The sequence below is a fragment of the Catharus ustulatus genome, chromosome 4 (assembly GCF_009819885.2).
Source record: "Catharus ustulatus isolate bCatUst1 chromosome 4, bCatUst1.pri.v2, whole genome shotgun sequence".
Lineage (NCBI taxonomy): Eukaryota > Metazoa > Chordata > Aves > Passeriformes > Turdidae > Catharus > Catharus ustulatus.
Window position 1 is genome coordinate 33,921,228 of NC_046224.1, and position 13,786 is coordinate 33,935,013.

General features: G+C 38.4%; 1 protein-coding gene across 2 annotated transcripts in view; it reads right to left on the reverse strand.

The window, feature by feature from the left end:
- The window catches only part of CTTNBP2 (cortactin binding protein 2), a 77,119-nt gene that overhangs the window by 17,806 nt on the left and 45,527 nt on the right, over positions 1-13,786 (reverse strand). For both annotated transcript variants that reach the window (XM_033056863.2, XM_033056862.2), the window contains exons 7-14: positions 12,253-12,403; positions 10,942-11,196; positions 7,807-7,924; positions 3,863-4,129; positions 2,394-2,489; positions 1,908-1,987; positions 662-748; positions 479-578 (exon numbers count right to left, since the gene is read on the reverse strand). In XM_033056863.2, the coding sequence (XP_032912754.1) occupies positions 479-578; positions 662-748; positions 1,908-1,987; positions 2,394-2,489; positions 3,863-4,129; positions 7,807-7,924; positions 10,942-11,196; positions 12,253-12,403 (1,154 nt within the window). The remainder of the gene's footprint in view (positions 1-478; positions 579-661; positions 749-1,907; positions 1,988-2,393; positions 2,490-3,862; positions 4,130-7,806; positions 7,925-10,941; positions 11,197-12,252; positions 12,404-13,786) is intronic.

Sequence of the window (13,786 nt, forward strand, 5' to 3'; positions counted from 1 at the left end):
GTGACCAGGATTTCCTTAGAGAAAAAGCTGCCATAGACTGAAGTTACACCAGGCCATACCAGAACAAACAGGACACAGCACTGCAAGACATTGTAAACCTGATAGGATGGCTCTGCTTTTGTTCATGAGCATACACAGTACACCTTCAGTTCTGCTTCAGTAGATATGAACCAGAGTAATCAACTTTTAAAGGATCACAAACAAAGGGAAAAAGAATGAAACAGAATTAAATATTTAAAAATACCAATTTTTAAATGAAAGTTTGGAACTTTTGACGGAGCTCCTTATTGGTATCTCTGTCATCCTCAGCTGTCCCTCAGTTTAGACTTGTACATTTGGCTTCAAGAACCTGAAAAACTATGGGTTCCATTAAAACATGCCATCCACTATGCAAAATGGTTTTACGCATTTCTTTACTTTGCACCATTAAAATTTTTCCTACAAATCACCAAAAGTAGTCTTGCTGAAATAACCTTACCATTACTGATGAACAGTTCTGCAAGTTGCTCCTTGGAGAAACCAGCATCCACGTCAACTTTAACAATCTCACATGTAGATCCTGCAGCCACTTGCTTTTGCTGTGTTGAAAATTTATATATTTGGTGAAATAGTGAAAACTCTGGTTTATAGACTAATTTACTTGGTATGTTTGTGCAAATACCTTCATGCAGGCCGCTATCTGATATGCTATATAATCTTGCAAACTTCCTTCTGGACCATGGAAAATGACATTACGGTACTGTTCAACCTACAGACAGATAAACAGAAATATTTATTTCAAAAATAAATTATTCTTGAAAGTTCAGACTTGGATTTTTTTTTAACCTAGATGACACAATCAGCATCTAAAAGACAAAATTATTTGATTTGCACTATTGGAGGTGATAATCCTTACTATACCACTTTCAAAGTAGACAATATTTGCATACATCTTGGAAATATATTTATAAACTTATATCCTAACTTGTAAAACTACATAGCAAGGTATTTTGTTACAACAGACTTAAAAACTTAAAACATTAATCTGGGATGAGTAAGTTCAGTAATCACAAATATTTTCTTGAATTAAAATATATATACTATATACTATATACTATATACGATATACGATATACTATATACTATATATTTTATAATATATAATATATAATATAGATATAATACATTTATCTGAATGACGCCCAAATCATCAGTGCTAAGTTAAGGATTAAGACTGAGGACTTTATTTGCAGCAGAAATGGGATCATGTTATCAGTATGACAGAACAACTTTTTTCTATCTTAACTCTGTTTTACCTCTAAAATATCATTAAAGGAATACACTCATATCTCTGTGCAATGTGGCCGAATACAGCAGGAACCTGTGGTACGTTCTCCTGACAACATATAATACTATCCAAAAACCACAGCAGACATTAAGCAGGTTCTAAACTAATTCTGATTTGATGCAACGTTAAAAGAAATGCTCTATGAAAGTTATATTATTCAATTATCCGTACATTTTGAGGTATTAAAATGTGTTACAAGAGATTTCTACGCATGCTTGTAATAAAATTCAAGTCTCAAATAATTGCTTACATGAATGTTATTCTAGTTTACTTTCTCCTCAAAAAGTGGAGTAAAATAACTTTGGAAAGCAGTAAGATATCAGAGAGGTTTTAATATATTTTTAAGCAGTTCAGTTAATCAGATAGCTATTTAAAGAAGAAAGTTAATGCCCTCACAAGACAAAAGTTACGGGTAAATTTAGGGACAACTTTATTTTAAAACAGCTTTCAATCCATTTCAATTTTTTAGTTCTTGATGTTCTTTCACAGAGCAAAAAAACCCCCTGATTTTAGTCAACACTATTACAGAAGTATTTTGATAAACAATTAGCATGCAGAGAGAAACAAGCTTATTACTGACCAGGCGGAGATAATTCTGAAGTGTCTGAAGATGGATCATGGATGCATAAGTCACACTGTTTAGACAGCCTTCTTGAGGTCCTTACAATGAGACATACAAATAACTAACGTAAATCCCTCATGTATGACTGATGCATATGATTTTCATGCAGTATTCTACACCAACCTTTTAAAATTAGAGCCTATGCAAATTAAAATTATGAATAAATGAAAGGCATTTATCTAGCACCAGAGATTCACGAGTATCCATCGTAAGCAATATATATACTACTGTATGGCTGAAAAAGGCAGTAGGACTTTTATGTGCCAGCATATTTTCCAAATTTGTAGACACTTTAAAATCTAGTTAAACAATTACATGGACATGGTATCACTGAGAATCAAGCAACACTGAAGAACAAGAACAGTAGCAAATGACTCTCAAATTATTTATTTAATATGGAGTGTCTTAACATTCAAAACTGAAAAATTATGACTTGAAAATTACCAAACAAAAACACTGTGATATGCTCAGCTCTATTGTTCTTCAAAAAGTCCCATGGTGGCTGGGAAAAAATCTGACCTGTTGACCATGAAATGTTTCCTGTTAAAAAGAAAAAATAAGAGAGATATATATTCCTTGTATGCATATAAAGTGTCCCACACTCCAGCATATTCACTTGCTTAACAAAGATTATGTGCATACACTGACAAATTTGACAAACAATCAGTCCTATGTATGAGATGCACTAAACCATGCTATTATTTGATATATGACTGAAGTTACTAGTGTTTTCTACTAATTGAGACACAAGTTAAACTGCTAGGCTGCCATTTTATCATTACACATAAAATAGAGCAAAATAGAATAATTTGCCCAGTCTAATGTGACCAGGCTTCAGTTTTGCTGATGGGAAGTGAAGTAAGGAAGGAGATTTAAGATGAAGTACACAGATTTTCAGAAACCCATACAACTGTTATAAGACTACCATATTTTGGCCAATTACTCATAATTTTAAAGATTTCTCTTTTGTACCTTGCTAAGTGAAGTTATGTAAAACAGCAGTTCTGTTTACCTATGCCAGCGATTTACAGTCTGTATTTACTGTACATTCTGAATGTACTGTAAAAAAAGTAACGCATCCTTTGAATTGTTTTTGTAGAACCACAGAATATCCTGAGTTGGAAGGGACTCACAAGCATCATCAAACTCCTGGCTCTGCACAGGACATCCCAAGAGTCACACCACGAGCCTGAGAACATTGTCCAAATGCTTTTTCCACTCTGTCAGGCTGGTGCTGTGACCATTCCTTGGCAAGCCTGTCCCAGTGCCCAAACAACCTCTGGGTGAAGAACCTTTTTCTGATACACAACCTAAACCTCCATGACACAACTTCAGGCCATTCCCTCAAGTCCTATTACTGGTCATTACAGAGAAGAAATCAGTGTCTGCCCTTCATCTTTTCCTCATGAGGAAGTTGCAACTTCAATGAGGTCTCCTCTCTGTCTCCTCTTCTCCAGACTGAACAGACCAAGTGACTTCAGCCAGTCCTCATACGGCTTCCCCTCAAGGCCTTTCACCATCCTCATGTCTCTCCTTTGGGCACTTCCTAATTGCTTTTTCTTATATTGTGACATCCAAAACTGCATATAGCACTCAGGGTGAGAATTTAGATTCACCTGAGATACTGATTTCTCCTCTGGAGTACTGAAAGTACTACAAGGTTAATTAACATAGGGCCTTATGATATCCAAGGTTATATTAAAGCGCCCAATTAATTGTGCCATACACACAGCTAAAAGTAAGGAATGTTTTCATGCCAGGGCTGTTCAAAGTTTCATATTTAGTATTGGTTTTTCTTATCTAAGCTTTAAAAGATGCAGTAATTCAAAGATATTTTTATCTTACTTAGAAGATTTCAAAAATTCAAGAACATCCCGAAGTTTTGCTTTTTTCATTAACACCAATATTGATACCTAGTTTGATGGAAAATATACTGCTTGCACTGAGGCCAATGTTGGATTCTGCAGCACTATTAAATGACAGATCTTCTAGGCTTCTCCATCCATCAGAAGCGATTGCTTGGAAATGGTTTGTCACTGCCTGACTCACTGCTTTTGAAAAATCATCCCATGACGTCTGCTTGCGGATATTTAAAGCACATATTGTATCAAATTCCTCTGTGCCACAATGGACTGGTTCAATGCCACTGACTGAAATCCTTACAGGTACATTAAGAGCGTCTGTTGAAAAACAAAACATCAACTATGAGAAAAACTGTACAACTCAAAATAATACCATTATTATAAACCAATAACATCTAATATTACAAAGGAAAGCTACAAAATAACTCCTGCTACAAAAAAGCAAATTGTAAAGAACAGCACAGATCACCACCACAAAATCACAGAAGTGATGAAAATACCAAGGTATCTATAATTTTTTACAAAAAAAGTTCAGTATTATTGTGCTTAAATAACAGGAAAAAAGACAAAATTTACTTAATCTTATATCTTCTTTTTATAATAATTATTTTTATAATAATTATTTTTATAATAATTATTTATAAATTAGAACAGATGGTAGGCGATGTCTTAATTTTTCAGTTCATTGTGTTTGTGCACATTTTTTATTATCAATGTAGAAAATAATTTTCTGGCACTAGTGCACAAGTGGAAAAAACAGCTGAGCCAAACATTTTAAAATAAAAAGCTAAGAGCTAAGACAGAAAATGCACCTGAAAGGGCACATTTGATTTGTGATAAATTTACAAAAAGGAAATTTATATGCACATTCCAGAAAATATGAAGTACTTTAAATCTTGCTCTTTGGAATGCAACTCAACAGAAACAGCAGTCTCTGGAGATCATTTAGATGACTAAAAATGAAAAGGAAACTATTTTCTAATTTTCATGCCAAACAAAACTTTTCAGAAATTCTTAAATTAAAATTAAAATTTAAAAGTATATTATAAAAAACAACCCATATCAGCCTATTATGAAGCTTTGCAACATACAGTAATTTCACAACCATAAGGCGCACCGGACTATAAGGCGCACCCGCCGGGAGTTGGCAAAATTCGCAACTTTGTAGATCAGATAAGGTGCACCGGACTATAGGGCGCACTTTTTTTTTGCAGCGAGGCTCCGCCCCCAGCTCCCTCCGCGCGGTTGCTGGCCGAGGCCCCGCCTCAACCCGGCAGTCATTGGCCCCCAGGCCCGCCTGCATCCGGCGGGGCCGGGGCATGGCCGCCACCCCTCCGTGCCGCCTCTCCGGGGCCGGGCTATGGCCGCCGCCCCTCCGTGCCGCCTCTCCGGGGCCGGGCTATGGCCGCTGCCCCTCTGTGCCGCCTCTCCGGGGCCGGGCTATGGCCACCGCCCCTCCGTGCCGCCTCTCCGGGGCCGGGCTATGGCCGCCGCCCCTCCGTGCTGCCTGCACGGGGCCAGGGGGTGCCTGTGGAGGGGCGGCTCCGCCTGCACGGGGCCCGGGCGTGCCTCTGGAGGGGCCGTCCCGCTTGCACGGGGCTGGAGGGCGCCTGTGGAGGGACGGCTCCGCCTGCACGGGGCCGGGGCGTGCCTGTGTAGGGGCGGCTCCGCCTCCACGGGGCTGGAGGGTGCCTGTGGAGGGGCGGCTCCACCTCCACGGGGCCGGGGGGTGCTTGTGGAGGGGCCGTCCCGCTTGCACGGGGCCGGGGGGTGCCTCTAGAGGGGCCATCCCGCTTGCACGGGGCCGGGGGGTGCCTCTAGAGGGGCCGTCCCGCTTGCACGGGGCCGGGCGGTGCCTCTGGAGGGACGGCTCCGCCTGCACGGGGCTGGAGGGTGCCTGTGGAGGGGCGGCTCCGCCTCCACGGGGCTGGAGGGTGCCTGTGGAGGGGCGGCTCCGCCTCCACGGGGCCGGGGGGTGCCTTTGGAGGGGCGGCTCCGCTTGCACGGGGCCGGGGGGTGCTTGTGGACGGGCGGCTTCGCCTGCACGGGGCCGGGGGGTGCTTCTAGAGGGGCCATCCCCCTTGCACGGGGCCGGGGCGTGCCTCTGGAGGGGCGGCTCCGCCTCCACAGGGCCGGGGCGTGCCTCTGGAGGGGCGGCTCCGCCTCCACAGGGCCGGGGCGTGCCTCTGGAGGGGCGGCTCCGCCTCCACAGGGCCGGGGTGTGCCCGCCCCTGCTCCGCCCCACCTCCACCTGGCAGCCATGGCCCTGCCGGCTCCCCCCGTGGCTTGCAGCTCTCACTTCCGGGTAGGCAATTTTTTTGAACTTTGTCCATCAGATAAGGCGCACCGGACTATAAGGCGCACTTCCGGGTTCCAGGGAAAATTTTAGTCAAAAGGGTGCGCCTTATAGTTGTGAAATTACTGTAATCTTTTTTTCCCTTTTGTGTGCAGAAGCCAGATCTTCAGCTGATACAAACCAATGAAGTTTTCCTGATGTCAGAAAAGCTCTGATTTAGATCCACTAGCCTACCATAGGGAAAAGATTACTCAGAGGCATCCTTCAAATATGGAATTGTAAGAAATGCATGAAAGGCTTGCCCTTCTGATGGCTGGACCTCAGGGAAATGAGCACAGATTGTAAGGAGTACAGGGGATTCTCCCCTAGGACAGAGACAGAATATATGCCTAAGTTTCAATCGTGTCACCTCTAAGGCAATCCTGGCCCCCAGTCCTTCAGATCTGTCACAGCACATCCTCCTGTTCTACGGTGGAAACCCTACTGGAGTGTGAGAAAAGTAGAGGATGTAGATAGACACCTTAGACACCTTACCCAAAAATGCAGTCTTGGCATAAGGTGTACAGAAGAAGAGAAGGCGGGGCCTGATAAAAGCTGTTGGATTCATCACAAGCATGAGCAGAGACACAGGGTACTAAGACTGATGGAAATAATACAAGCATTAATTTAACAGGATGCAGATTCAGCCATCAGAAATTTTCTTCAGTCTGGTAAAGAAGATGGCCATGGAGTGTCTATCAGAAAGTGAGCTGTGCTCCCCTCTGAATCTGCAGTAAAATGGTAAGAACTGGGATTCAAAACAGCTCAAGAAAAAATCAGAAGCAGCAGACAGAAAACTTCCTTAATTTGTTGATAATCTGTGAATTTAACCACCTATGTCCCTGTATTCCACAAGACAAACACAAAGAGTGAAAAAATAGAGAGCATAGAAATATACCAGTGCCATAATTCTAACCATACAGAGGACTATAGATATCTTTCTCTGTATATATAGATACAGCTATATCTAGATTTATACAGTGATATAAAATACACAAAATTAGTGAGAGGAAGAATTAAGTTCTGTCTCAAGAAATACACAGATGAGCCTGCTCTACTGAATTTTGAGAAAACTTACAGAGAAGGAGAAGATGACAGGTTTCAACAGAAGAACAATCTTGTTACATAAGTTACTGATGCTGGAAAAAAGAAGTTATTTGATGTTGTCTGTAAGACATATCTGAAGAATCAAATAAACAATCCCCTCACTGATAAACAAGTGACAAAATAAAATATGTTCTAAAAAGAGATTCAGATATGACTACATGATCATCCTAGCCTGAGGAAATTTGACAGCTAACGACCACTAAGTGACTACCTCTGCAAGAATTTGAAGAAAAGAGGAGAGCAATAGATTTCAAAAAAGTAATTACTAATATTAAATTCAGAAATTTTAAGAGAGATTGGATATTTGCAAATGTACAGTATGTATCATCTTTTTGAATGGTTTAGAAACAAAGACATGAGGAATTCAATAACCTCCAACAAAATTTTATCACATGCTTTTGCAAAATTTGGAGAATAGGAACTTGTTAGATCAAGGTAATTTAATATTGTGGTGCCAAAAAAAGTGACAACTACCCTTTTCATATTTCTCATTTTTGCCCCACAAGTACTTTACTAAAAACACTTTTATGTAGTGCTGATAGCATTTACTTACTTAAGTTTTCTAGGAGATGTTTGCAATCATCAGTAGCAACATCATGCAATGTTCGATTACACTTATCTTTTCTCTCAGCCTCTAGTCCACCATGGCTACAAAGGATTTCTAGACAGTTCTGCAAAGGTAGGAACTGTATTATTTACTTGTCCATTTGTTGCACTAAAGTGTTCTACCAATATGCAGTTAGATTCCTGATTAAAATTCTTACACATGCATTTCCAAAGACAATCAGCTACAGAGTTTCTGTAGATAAAATGATGTTTCACACAGAGTTGAAAACCAGGAGTAAAAATATTTTATAGCAGACCTGAAAGTCTCAAATAATGAGTATAAAGAAGCAGAACACACAGAGCCAGGGTTCTACAGCCTCTAAGCATCAAGTGCCAATTAGCTGACTCAAGAAATTCTTACACCTGGCCACTGTTTTAGGTGTTGATAAGGAGACAGAAACCCAGCTATTATCCTGGTTTGAACATCTTGGCCTTAATGTTCAAGCAACACTAAATAAGCAATTCTAAGGCTTAATACAGACTAAAAAATGAGTCTATTTAGGTAACAATCCATAAAACCAGTTTTCACTTTGTAATTCACCAGGTAGGAGCTTCCATCATGACTGACACCTGAGTGGGATACAAAAGAAGAATCATTTTAAAATCACCTTGCAAGTCTCTTTGGCAGAATTTCTGCAAGCAGAAACCTGAAATTCTGCAGGCATCATAAGAATGCAGTAATCTAAAAATGTATCTTTATTAAGTCAGACCACAAACATCTTGTGGATGACAATGACATGATGCCCTCTAAAAAATGTCATAGGCTCAACAAAAGGAAAACGTATTGAAATTAGAAACAGAAGCTAAAATCTACATTCAAATTGATTGATCAACTATCAGAAAAAGGATAAACTCCTTGTTTCTAATGACCATCATTCTGCAACAAAAGAGGCAGCCTTCAGGAAAGCTTTGCCATCTCAGATATGCTTTAAAAGACACATCCATGTTGTAAAAAAAAGAAACCAACAGAAATTATCCTAGTTAATATTGTATTGATAAAGTCTGGGGTTAAGCAAAGCAGAGAAATCAAACCCTAAAAACACAGAGAAGCAGCTATTGCATATTTTGATGCAGAACAGTGGCTAGCTGCAGGTTGACATAGTGCTACCTATTTTGCAGCTGTTCTACAGAGACTTCTGTCACTGTATGACACCCTGAGACCTTTCATAAATACAACAGTCATTCAAGGCATATCTGCCTGTGAGGTGAAATTTTACTAGGCTGTAGTTGCAGCACCCATCAGTACTTAAAAAAAAAGTATTAGCTAACTTAGCTTGCCAGAAGGATATCAAGCAGAAAAAAGCACATATTTTCTTGCCAGGTTAGTTTGTTAACACTATCTCTCAAACAGGAGCAATGAACAGCAGAACAGCAGAAGGCTGAGGACTGAACTGTGAGGCTGAAAATGGGAAGTAAAGCAGGAAGAAGTGGGACAGAACAAAGAAACCAAGCTTATTTCCTTAGTAAAATGAGGATTTTTGTTGTCTTTGCTCTCTATGAAATAACAGCTAAGATGTCCTAGCAGAATTAATCTGTAAAGAATGGTCCCTACCTATCTCAAAACAAGAGGACGCTAGTGTCAGCACTGCTTATTTGCAGCTATCATGCACTGGAATTAATGACATGCAGCGTACATAATGGATTAGAGAATGAAGTCTCAGTGTTAATGGCACTTGGAGATGGCTGTTAAGCTTTTTTTAGCTTTTTTAATATCCCAAACATATCTCAAGTCAATAAATGCATTAAATCAAATACAATTTTATAGTTTCTGCAACATCAAAACCAGGAATCTGATTGCCAGCTGTATATTGCCTTCATCATCTAAGAGAGTTCCCTCAACCCCAAATGGAGATCTTTTTAAACAGATGACTTGGAATGTGCTTAGAAACTTAAACCCTTGAGTTATTCATGAAAAACACATGAAGATTTCCAGTGTCAGAACTTTCAGAGAGATCACCCAGTGAAAGCAGTTTTAGACAGCAAATGAAACCTAAATTCAAAGTTCCCGAGGATTATATTATTGCAGAAAGAGCCAACATAGCGCACATTATTTAGGTATTTGCAGATTATGGCAAATACCCTAAATTTACTCCATGTAAATTCAAATGAGTGGAAACTGTAATGAGAGTCTGCACCTGCCTAACAGACATTGGTAATGGAACTCTGACTCTTTGTAATGCAAAACGCTGAATAACCAGTGGCTGTCCCTAAACCACCTCCTAACTTAAACTGAATCTTAAATCTGTGTCTGTTTTGAAGGTAAATTTATCAGGAAAAAAAAACCCAACATAATGACAGGTATTGAACTAGGCATGTAAACACAAGCTGATTTTTTAAGTCTTGGACTGTATTTTCTTAAAATTCACTCTTCTGTGTTTAGCACCCTTTGTTTTATTCCTGGGTAAAAATTTTACAGTAGGATCTGACTGACAGCTACCATATTAGAAAAAGTCCTTTAAATGGTCAGTGTTAGAAGTTTATAGCTTGTGATACCAAGAAACAATATTAAATTTCCAGAAATCTTCCTATTTGTCATCAGTAGGACCTGTCAGCTCATCCTCCACATCATTAGTTATCCCAACCTCACAAAAATGTTTCATAACCTGCTAAAAAGGCTGCCCAAAATAATAAATCAAACAACATATGCCTGCACAAATCTGGTTCTCAAATTTCTTCTTCTCCCCTCCCTCACAAAGGAAAAATTGTTCATAGTGAAATCATTACTACCTGTAACTGGAAATTATATCCATCTAATATCTACAAGCACATGACATCCAAGAACTGGCATTCAGGGTGGGTTTCATCTCACCTTAACTTTGAAAATCTCAAGTAATGATGTTTCCTTTCTTTATTATTGTCCCATAAGAAACAGGCATTTAAATATGATAATTCACTCCATCTGACACCTGGATTCTGGGACAAATTGTCTGCTGGAGGTCTATCTTTGTCTCTGTTAAATCCAGTTGGCCTATAAACTAGATAACAAACTTAGACTTGACATCTAAGTTGCAATTCTTCAAAGAAAATTATTTATTTTGCCTAAATTATATCAGGTTACTCTAACTTGTTCATACAGACTAACCTTAAAGCCTTTTGATGCTGCTATGTGGGCAGCAGTCCAGCCCTCTTTGTCAGCATGGTTGATGAGATCTGCAGAAACAACAGGCTTTACTCTACTGCTATAGTCATCTTCTCTCTTCTCCAAATCAAAGTAGTCCAAATTAGACTCTCCATCCATCAAACAGTTCCCATTGTTCGGCTCTCCATAGTACATAAGGAGCTTGAGACTTTCAACATTACCAGAATCCACTGCTGCATGAATTGGTGACCAGCCATCCTAAAAAAAAACAAAATCAAAAAGCACACTGCCACCAAACACACAGAAAAACGTTTGCAGATTTGTATCGGCAAGAAACTGAATGGAAGGCTCTGTCTGAAAATCAGGAAGACAAGCAAGAAAATGTAACAGAAAAAAAACTGTACAGCTTTCTACACGGAGAGTCCAACAGATAAAGTCTTAAAAATTTTTAAGAGAATCTAAATGGTACAGGGCTCACATGCTGTTAGTAAACTGCTTCCTTTCTGTGCATCAAACAATGATTCTAACTATCAATATTGTTTCATGTTGCATTAATCAATTTATTATTCAGTTTCACAGTTTTAACATCACAACTTTCTCTCATTCCAAGCCAAATATATTTACTTTCCACTTTCAAAATAAATAAATTATAAAAAAAAGTTAGTGTAATAATTACAGAAGGAGTAGAATGTTCTTTGAAGTTACTACTCTTTCTGCTGTATTTTGGAACAGCCTATAACCCACATTTATTGTCATGAGAATCTATTGACATCAGAATCATAAAAAAACTTCAGAAAAGCACCTGAAAAAGGCAATTATGTAGGCACTAATTTTGAGACAATCCTCCTCCCCTTTTCCTCTAGATACACCTTTTTTTTGGCCATATTCTGCCATTTGTGATATATGAGCCTTTACAATACTGACAAAAAAGTTTTAGGGTGTTGTCCCTTCAAGGATAACAATAAAACACTCTAACATAAAAAGTGGAAGCAAAATCCCTATCTCCACTTCTCCACCTTAAAAATAAGCCAAACCAGAAAAGTTTCATTTTACAAATCTAGTGCTGGAGAAAAGTTGCAGCAAATTGCCATTGGAATCTGAAATATGTAAAATGGTATGAAACTGACATAATTTAGGAGATTTTAGACAATATACAGTTTAAAAAAAACCCAGAAAGTATGATGAAAACAAGAAAATACTAATTTCAAATAATATGGTTTATTCCAGCTTTAAAGAAAAGTTTCAAGAAATATTTTAATGTCAATATCCAGTACTATACAAGGTACTGTAACTTTACAAACTGTTTTAACTTACGCTGGTTTTTGTTGTTCGATCTGCTCCAGCTTCCAACAATAGTTTAATACAATCATTATTTCCAGTTTTACAGGCCAGGTACAAAGGTGTTTGTCCTCTTTCAGCAGCATGGTTAATATCAGCCTGATACATAATTAATAATTCTGCACATCTACAGCAAACAATAAAGCAATAAAATTGTTTTATGTTAGATATTCAACATCTCGTTGTAACTTATGACATTTAAATATTTTAAATAAAGTATTGATTTTACGGATAAAGATCTACCTGTGATCAACCCATATACACAAGTATAATTTTGAACATATGTATAAAGACAGGCTACTTTAAACATGTAGATCTTAAATTCCTGTAGCTGCATTTAAAAACTGTGAATGAATTTCACAAGACTGATAAAAACTTGATGACAGCTACTTAAGAAAAACATTCAGCTGAGAAAAAAAAAGGAATATTTCTGACTACTGATATGTAAAATAGAATTTTAAAAAAAGGGGAAAAAATAAAATGAAGGACTAAGACTAGTTTTACCAGCAAAAGGACACATCTAGAGAAGTAACCTGGTGGGGGCAGCAAAACAGCTATGGCAGTACCTACCATTCAAATCCCTGAATAAAGACTACTCCAGAAGGATGCCTTGGGTGCATTGCTAGCAGCTACTGGGTTATGGAGGATGGAAGATTAGATTGAGTGTTGAAGAGCAATTCACTTGGGGCTGGCATTTAGATCCAAGCTCCTGTACTTCTCACAACCCTGTCGCAATAAATCAATTTTCTCCCCCAGTTCTTGTGCCATTCCCTTCTCCAACCTAGCTTTTCAACAACACTTAAGACCTTGCCAAAATCTTAATGTCAGTCAATTCACTCTGCAGTTCAAACAAGCACTGATAACAAAGGTAAGTTCCCAGCTCTCCAGCTCAGTATTTATCCATAAAAATAAATAGAAATAGAAAGCATATCAACAATAAAGCCTCAAAGCAGTTAGTACAATGCCAAATAGCTAATGATTAGGAGACTGTACTGTAAAAATATATGCTGTGACAAAATATTTAAACCAATGTAAGGTATATATAAGAATATAAGAAACAACATACTAAAAAAATCACAAGTACTTAAGAAAATTGTTTTTGATATGTTTTTATCCAGTCAGAAAATCATTAAAATTCAAGGTAAAATGCAAAATTTTAGAGAAGAGTAGAACAGATAGTATTGATATGAATTACTATGCTTTCCAAAAATGCTCAACTGAACAGAAAAAAAATAATAAAACAAAAATAATGTTTTGCCTCAACAAATGTTAAGCATACATCCTAAGCACACAGTAATAAAAGTCATCTCAAGAAGGGCTCACAACAAGACACTTCTACACAGCAATTCAAGATTGAATTTTAAGTCTGCTAGGTTAGAAATATCTGGTTTGATAATTTACATTGTATTTGGTGAATCTTGAACAGCTACATTCACTTTCCACCTCAAGGTCAGGGAAAGTCATCCTGGTCTGTTCCACATGGGAAATGATTCTGAAAAGTTTCTCCAAA